The following is an 8,157-nucleotide window of genomic DNA, read 5'->3' on the forward strand; positions in this document are numbered from 1 at the left end:
TTGAAGTCGACGACCCAGAAGGATCGATGTGATAATTCCATAATCTTATCAATTTTTCAATCTTGATAAAATGTCATTCTGTCATTTAAAAATATATTTATGTCATGACTGGAAAGTAAAAACCACGCTCTAAATTAATATTTCTTTTTACATTATATTTGTCTCACATCGCCCTTGTTAATAAACTTTAATTTAATAAGAATTCTCTCACTAAATAATATTGTCATTTGAGCTAGTTAATATACAAGTTTAACGAGAATTTTATATAATAAATTATTTCATTTTCAAGCGTGTAACAGAGGGCTGTAAAGCAATTATATTGTAAAAACGAAAGTATAAAATTCCTTACATTCACGAAAGTTTTATGTTCTTCAGGAAAGAATTATGTGCTAGGTTAGCTCAGTAAATATATTCGTAAATTGGGCGAATATTATTGGATGGAGAATGTAGGACAAGAAGAAGGAAAAGAAGAGGAGGAACAAAAAACGAAGGAGAAAGGAGAGGAGGAGAAGGAAAAGAAGAGGAAGAAGAAGAGGGAAAGGAGGAGAAAAAGAAGAATGTAAAGACGAAAAGAAAAGAAAAACAAATTTTAAAAAACGAAGTGACGAGAAAGAAACTGATAAAAGTGGATGATGATGAAAAACCGGAAGTTGGTAATAAGAGGAGTAGGAAGAAGAAGAAGGGGAAAAAGGAAGAGGAAAGAGAAAAACAAAGACTCCAAAAAAAATTAAGTATGATTAGAAAAGAGGAAGAATAAAGAAACGAAGAAAAAGATAAAGAAGAATAAGAATTTACCAATTTTTAATAATCGAAAACATTAAATTCAAAATCTGTTCAACATTTGAAATGGAAAAGTTTAAAAATATTAACGATTCGATAGTAATTTAAATTAATTTGTAAAAAAAATTTTATAATATTATATGCTATCTACAATGGAATATTTTCATCTGTTTCTGTATCATCAAACATTAACAGAATCATTATTTATAAAGTCATAATTTAAATAAAGATACATTTCAAAATTATAGACAGCAGGGAAAAAAAAACAAGAAATGAGTCATATGAATGTTTTATCACATGTCTAGTTTTAACAGATTATTGAAGTTGCTTGAACTAGAACAGATAATCGATAATTATACTTAAAAAATAGTTTAAAGTTTTTAAAACACTTTTTATTCTTATTACTTTTTATAAATATTTATTTAATAATTAAATATAAACTACGTAGTAAATCTTAATTAAAGATGACAACGCACAGTACCATCTGGTGTTAAATTAAAGAAACTACAAGGAAAAAAAACTGAAATAGGTCATTTCGACGCGATTGGTCAATTTTAAAAATGAATTCAACCAATCAAAGTAAATTTATTGTTTGTATATTGAAAGTAGTAGAGACGTAAATATATAAACAAAATTTTATCATTCAAAAATTATTATTTTATTTCTCTCTAGATAACCTAATTATTTATTTACGTTTCTTATTTATTTGTTATTTAATAAATCCTTAATTTAAACTAATTTCATTTAAAAATTTACCTCATGTAGATCATATAAAATCTAATATTAATAAATTAATTATTATTTAAAAAAATATATATATATTTATTTATATTATATAAAATTTTAAAATATTTTGCACTCAAATGTAATAATTTTCAATAATTTAAATTTATGACGTCAGATATTTAAAAATTTAAATTAAAAGAAAAAAGTAGTTCATATATGTTATCGTGCAATGTCATTTGTTATTAATCGAATGTAATTTTTCTGACAAAAAATAAATAATAATAAGGTTAAAGATTGTGGAAAATTCATCTGTAAAATTTAATTCCTAACACCCACCAAAAAGTCCTTGTGGAAGCATCTGGATAACATTTGATCATCTGAAAGAACTTTTGAAAATAACGAACCGGATGAGAGAAAGAAAATATAAAATCAACCAATCAGGTGGCTCCGTATGGGCGAAGCAGACGACATTCTCAAGTTTCAGACGACTTTGTGACCGAACTCAAGAACATTAAGGCCGCCTCTTTCTCTCTCTGGTAAATTATTTAGCTATTTTAATAACCTAATTATAATTTTATGTTAAATGAAATTTCGAATGGCATATTATAATTATTATTTAAAAATTTCCTTTTTTAAAATTAACGCATGCGTAGATTCCAAGATACATATATCGTTTGGTGCAGGTGAGAGAATTTCTGTTTAAAAATGTATCAATTATTTGGATAATTAATGTATAAATAATGAATATTTAATGCTTATGTCGTAATATATAACAAAATCGTAACATTATGATATATTTACGGCTTAATTATGGCTTACTGTTATATATTGGAGGTATTCGACTACATAATACATGATTCAAGTCAGAAAGAATGTAAATCCCTGAACAATAACCACTTAAAGCTATAATTATGCAGATTTTCGAATCCAGGGACGAGTTAAAGAAGGTCTAGAAGGTATCAAATGAACAATAAACTTCTCAATGTTCTTGTATTATGCTTAAATATGCAGTTACTTTAAATAAAATTATACTGTAACTGCAAGCTTATATTAATAGTACTTGCAACAGCTTACAGTTAAAATTTATCTTGAATTTTCACTTTTATAACTAACTTATAAGCAATTAATTAACTATTAATTCATATGCCTTTGTGTCCTTATTACACTGGTGTACACACCAGTATAATAAGTCTTAGTATTCAACCAGTATAATAAGTTCTACTAATATTATATGTCCCAGTAGACATTTATATAATAAATTATAGTCTGAAGATTTAAAGTAAGTTAAACTTATCTTAAATCCTCAGACTTATATTTGCGTATAGTATAGTTTTATTAACTTTATAATTAAGTAAGTTAATAATTAAGTAAGCTATATAAGCTTATTATAGTATTTATAAGTACTTTAATTACAACTATAAGATGATATAAATTTTAACTTACAGTTGCTTATAGATAAAACATTATTTTAATTTTATGGTTATTTTTTTATAGAAAATGAAAATAAATTACAAATTTATAATTATTTATAAAGAAAAACGACCATTTAAAGCTCTTGATCGAATTTAAAGACTATCAGTAAACATCTAAATAGAGACTGTCTTCAAAGTTTATATTTTCTTATAATTCATTATATTTCACTCTATTATATGTTTTTTCCTATAAATAATGCTCGTAAATTTTAATTTAAAGTATAAAATACCCCCAAAATATTAATATTACGTAATACTTAGATATCACAAAAACAAATTTTAACAAAGAAAAGCGACTTAGATTCTTTGTTAAAATTTGTTTTTGTGTTTGCATTTAATAAATAAATAAATAATGGATAAATATTTTTCATTTTAAAGCAGCAATTTTCGTATTTATTATCGTATATGAAGTAGAAATATGATCTATATTAGTTTTAAAAAAAATAGTTCCTTAATATTAAGGCGTGGAAATTTCTGGCCATCCTCCACTAGAAGGACTTCTAAAATGGGCCAATGAGTCATTTATCTTGCAAGGTTGCTGACAGGAAGCCATTTTAAACATTTTATTAAATTGTTGGTTCTTTATTGATTTAAAACGTAGGAACGGCATAGTTGTTTATTTTATAGTATTTAATGACTATTGTCACGGAGTGAAGGACATTCTATAACTCGATACGCTTAAAAGTCAAGGATATTTTCTGAATTTCTTTTAACTTTCTTATTCTTTTTGGAAAGTTTCACTTCCGTTTTGTGAATTATTTATGACTTTTTTGATATATAAACATAACAACGAGGATTTTGTATTAGAAAAAATTAGCACGTTTCTGAGAATTAAAAAGAAATATTCACAGATGTTTAATTTTCTGTAGACGAAAACCCACACTTTAACTGAATAGATTCAATGTGGGTTTTGTTTTACTTTTTTTTTTACGATTAAGATATTTCTTGGAATAATATAACTTTATTTATGTAAAATTTATTTTTAAAATTTTATCTTATAGATATATTTATTCAAATGCATGTCGCTACAAATGCAATTGCTATTTACTTTCATTATAAAGAAAATTAATTCATATATTAATTATCGTAGGCTATATGGAAAAATTAATATATAATTATTTTATTTTTATACACGTTCTTTCATATATGTTTAATAAATATAATTCTCTCTGTAATTGAGTTATAAATTACTAAAAACAAAATGTTATCATTTTGATATATTTATTAGATATCTTTTAAAAGTAATTTTAAACTGCAGAATACTCTATCTGACTCAGCAATGCAGAATGCCTGCTACACGACCATTTATCAGTCTTGCACCCCTGCTGCTGACCTTTATAACAGACTGAAGTAGTTCTTGTACCTTTACCCTACAGAATCCTTCTTCAACACTTGAAATATTCTGCATGAAGAAGGAATTTACTATTATTTAATTAAAAATTGCTAGTTGTGTTTAGTTATCTTAAATAAATGTTACGCAATGCAACCTTCGATCGAAAAACTGGATTGTATATAAATAAAATTGTTAAATGATATATTAACTGATTATATATGGTCAAAAATTATATTTTTCTAGCAGGAAATACATAAATTAGAGAGAATGGTATATTTTACGACGCTTTTATGCAGTAATAGCCTTGAATAAATATAATGATATATAATTAGCACCCTTTTGTGGCCTATAAACTGTTTTGATAACTCTCCATTGACGCCTTATAAACATATTAACATCTTTTCTCCTAGCTCTTTTGCCGCTAATAATCGTTATTTAAAGTTTATGCAAGTAAATAGTCAAGTAGACTAAATATAAATGAACCAAAATAAGAAGTTATTCTTCACTAAAATAGCACAGAGTTAGTGAAACATGAGAAAAATGCTCATCATTATCTTTTAGACAATTATATGATAATAAATATTAATTCTAAAGAGGATAATTACACATTTAACTAAAATCTAATTAAGTTCTATTATAACATTTATTTTAAACATTTTTATAGTAAAGTGTCAATAACCCATTTTAAAATATAAACGAACACTTCCTGCATTGAAAAATTTTAAAAACAAATTGGTTTAAAAGTATATTAAAAAGATTTGTTAGATGAAAGAGTCTAAGCTTTAACATATGTACATCTGGAAAGAATTTCAACGAATAAAAAAAAAAAAGTAACTCTACTTAAATAAGCAAAAGAGAATGCGAAATAATACAGAGAAATTTAGTTATAGTTCAATTGTTTATTTATTCGTCGTTCTGTTTTGGTTTAAGCTATTATATTTAATTTTACAGAGAGAATGAAGTTCATTTATTTACTAGTCTTCTCGTTGCTTATCTTGACTGGTTTGGCAGAAGAGGTATAGCAATATAACTTTTTTATGTAGTTGCTTGCTGCTGTTTATTTAATTAATATTCTAAAATAATTATTATTCAGAATGAAGAATCGAAAGATCAGATCGATCTGATAGCTGAAGATGACGATACTGAAACACCCAAAGAAGAAAGTAAGTACATAGTTTAGAGAACTTAATTAACTTATATGTTAATAATTTTTACGAGTTATAAATTACTATTCTATATCTTCACGTCCCGATTTTTCTTCGTTACAGCCAAAATATCTGCACGTAAGTGACCTTTTGAATTGTGTGCTCGCTTATCCAAGCACATTAATTTAAATAATTTCTCCCGAGCAAAAATATAACATAATTATAAACCGAGAAACCATTAACGATAACTAATAACTTCATAATCTAATAAATTATTCATAAAATTTTCACTAATGAAACTCTCACAAAACTATTTAATCTCAGTATTGTGGGTGTGCTTTAATGGCGAAATGCTTATTTGTTAAACGGGTATGCTTGGTATTTTTAACATTCCACTGAGTGGCGATAACTAATAATAATTTGAACACTTTGTGTTTGGTTTCATTTTGTTTAATCAGAAATAATGTTTACAGACCCCTGCCTAAAAGTACACTGTTCAGCTGGACGTGAATGCGAAGTTGATGATAATGGCAAAGCAAAATGTGTTTGTGTTAAGAAATGCATGAAAGAAAAAGACGAGAGAAGAAAGGTAAAGACACTGATTTAAATATGAATACCTTTTTTTGTGTTTTCAATTTACTCAAATGTTACTATATATAGGTCTGCAGTAATCATAATGAAACTTGGAACAGCGATTGCGAATTATATAGAATGAGATGTATTTGTGCTAAAAATGATGAAGAATGCACGAATAAGAAATATAAACACGTACATGTTGACTATTACGGAAGTTGTAAAGGTAAATATTATTATTGTATTAATGTAAACATAGAGAAAGACAGCCTGTCCAAAGATAACAATTTGTTTATATTGAAATTCTTTTTATTCGCATAGATGAAATTATCATATTGATTCAGCTAGGGATAAATATGAAAATTTTAAACATATTGATAATTATCATGACAGGAAATGATCTTTTGTACTTACATGGAATTATTTTCAGATAATTAACTATCTTAATGATATGTAGCCTATATATAAACAGTGATAGCATTTCTCGCTCAAATAGCTTCGTCATAAAAATATCCCTTTAAGGAATAAAGTATACATCACATTTTAAAAATATCTCTTTTGCTTCTTTTGTTCAAGCAAACGAAAAAAAAACTTTGAAGTGATTCAAAGGGAAAAAATACTTTATTTGGCCGAGGGATTTATTTTTCACGTATTTGATAAAATTTAATAAATCTTTATATTAAAAATAATTTTATTTTATAATTTAGACTCAAATATGGGGCTGCCCATAAATTACGTCCGCATTTTTTCTCGAAATTTTTTTCTCTCCCTCCCCCTCTTGTCCCAGTTTGTCCAAGTTTCCATAAAGCCCTCCCCACTTCCGACGTCACAACCCTCCTTAAACCTTTATCACTTTATGAATGATAGATACTGTACCATAAATAGAAATGAAATGTACAAGAAATATTGAAATAAATATAATGAAATGCATGAACTATATAAATTTTAATGAAATATACGGACGTCCACTGAAGCTCAACCTCTGCTCCCTTGTCCGATTTTTGTCCTACTTGTCTTAACCCCCCTCCCCCCTTCCTCCCCCCCTTCCTTCCTCCCTCCCTTCCAGTGTGGACGTCATTTATAGGCAGTCCCTAACTCATAAATGAAGGAGTTGATTAGGGACAACATTACCAAGTAAATAATTTAGTTGGGAATGTTAAATATTCTTTGGCGTCGTTCCAATTCAGATTTTAAAACCTTTGTTCTTGCCGATTGGCTTATTCGTTGGCAAAGTTGTTATGAGATCATTACCTTAGTTAACACGCTTTGAGAAAAATTAGGTTAAAGACAAATGTTGTGAATATAAAAATGCTTATTTTTCCTCATAATTATGAATCATTAACATTTTCAGATCCAGTGAATATAATCATTTTGGAAAGTTTGGAAAAAATTCGTTTAAAATTTATAGTGAGATTTTATCCAAACTTAATCGTAAGATATGAGAAATTTAATATTTAGAAGTAGACTAATAGATTTTAGCGGTCGAATTTTAATTTTAGCGAAAAATTTTCATAAATCGGAAATTATAGATCCCCTCTGATTGCAGTTTCTGCTATAAAATCTAATAGCAGTTATTGATTTTTGTGTGCTAGCAAGTTTTTCTTGCGTTATAAATTTATTCGTCTATTGTAACGTTATCTAAACATTCGTATATTGATGAAACTAACAAAAATACACAGTAAGTGTAAGTGATTTGGAATGATAAACTCATTTAATTAAAAATAGAAAGCAACTTCTGTTTGAGTTTGAATAAAAAATGAACTTTTTTAAATAAGAATTTAGAAATATTATTGTGCATAATACGACATAAACTATAGGACAATAAGCTTTACCATATGCCATAGAATTTAGAAAGTTCAGTTTTTTGCCTGCTAAGAAATCCATAAAATTTTAGCTCGTAACTTCTCATTAATCTATTTCTCATTTTATTCTACTTTTAAAATTCTACTTTATTGACTCATCTTTTAAAATTATACACAGCACACTCAACGAAATTATTATTTGGCAATGTAACATTTTTGCACTCTTGTATGAATTTCTGTTTTTAGAAAGAAGATAAATAAATATGTTCATAATCATTTTACATTTTCTGAATATATTTGTTGCTCTTATATCATTTCTATAAATC

The 8,157-nt window shown here is 26.5% G+C and overlaps 1 protein-coding gene across 5 annotated transcripts; it reads left to right on the forward strand.

The window, feature by feature from the left end:
- Positions 1-1,867: 1,867 nt before the first annotated feature.
- LOC111640719 (SPARC-like) lies at positions 1,868-6,365 on the forward strand. 5 transcript variants are annotated; one of them, XM_023386755.1, is made up of 8 exons: positions 1,966-2,042; positions 2,160-2,189; positions 2,341-2,462; positions 5,263-5,327; positions 5,405-5,474; positions 5,580-5,594; positions 5,930-6,045; positions 6,117-6,365. In XM_023386755.1, exons 4-8 carry the CDS (start codon positions 5,268-5,270, stop codon positions 6,348-6,350), a joined length of 495 nt encoding a protein of 164 aa, XP_023242523.1. In that variant the 5' UTR covers positions 1,966-2,042; positions 2,160-2,189; positions 2,341-2,462; positions 5,263-5,267; the 3' UTR covers positions 6,351-6,365. The 5 variants fall into 5 exon arrangements, with proteins under 5 accessions (XP_023242522.1, XP_023242521.1, XP_023242525.1 ...); XM_023386754.1 differs by lacking the exon at positions 2,341-2,462 and having other exon boundaries at positions 1,868-2,042; XM_023386753.1 differs by lacking the exons at positions 2,160-2,189; positions 2,341-2,462 and having other exon boundaries at positions 1,885-2,042.
- The last annotated feature ends 1,792 nt before the right edge of the window (positions 6,366-8,157 follow it).

This window comes from Centruroides sculpturatus, unplaced genomic scaffold (genome assembly GCF_000671375.1).
Source record: "Centruroides sculpturatus isolate CEXI.00-Female unplaced genomic scaffold, Cexi_2.0 scaffold1451, whole genome shotgun sequence".
Taxonomy (NCBI): Eukaryota; Metazoa; Arthropoda; class Arachnida; order Scorpiones; family Buthidae; genus Centruroides; species Centruroides sculpturatus.

Excerpts from the sequence above, each read along its gene's own strand:
- LOC111640719 (XM_023386754.1), top strand. The coding sequence starts at position 5,268 with ATGAAGTTCATTTATTTACTAGTCTTCTCGTTGCTTATCTTGACTGGT. Across the intron at positions 5,328-5,404 it reads TGACTGGTTTGGCAGAAGAG|AATGAAGAATCGAAAGATCA; the intron begins GTATAGCAATAT and ends ATTATTATTCAG. Across the intron at positions 6,046-6,116 it reads AAAAAGACGAGAGAAGAAAG|GTCTGCAGTAATCATAATGA; the intron begins GTAAAGACACTG and ends TACTATATATAG.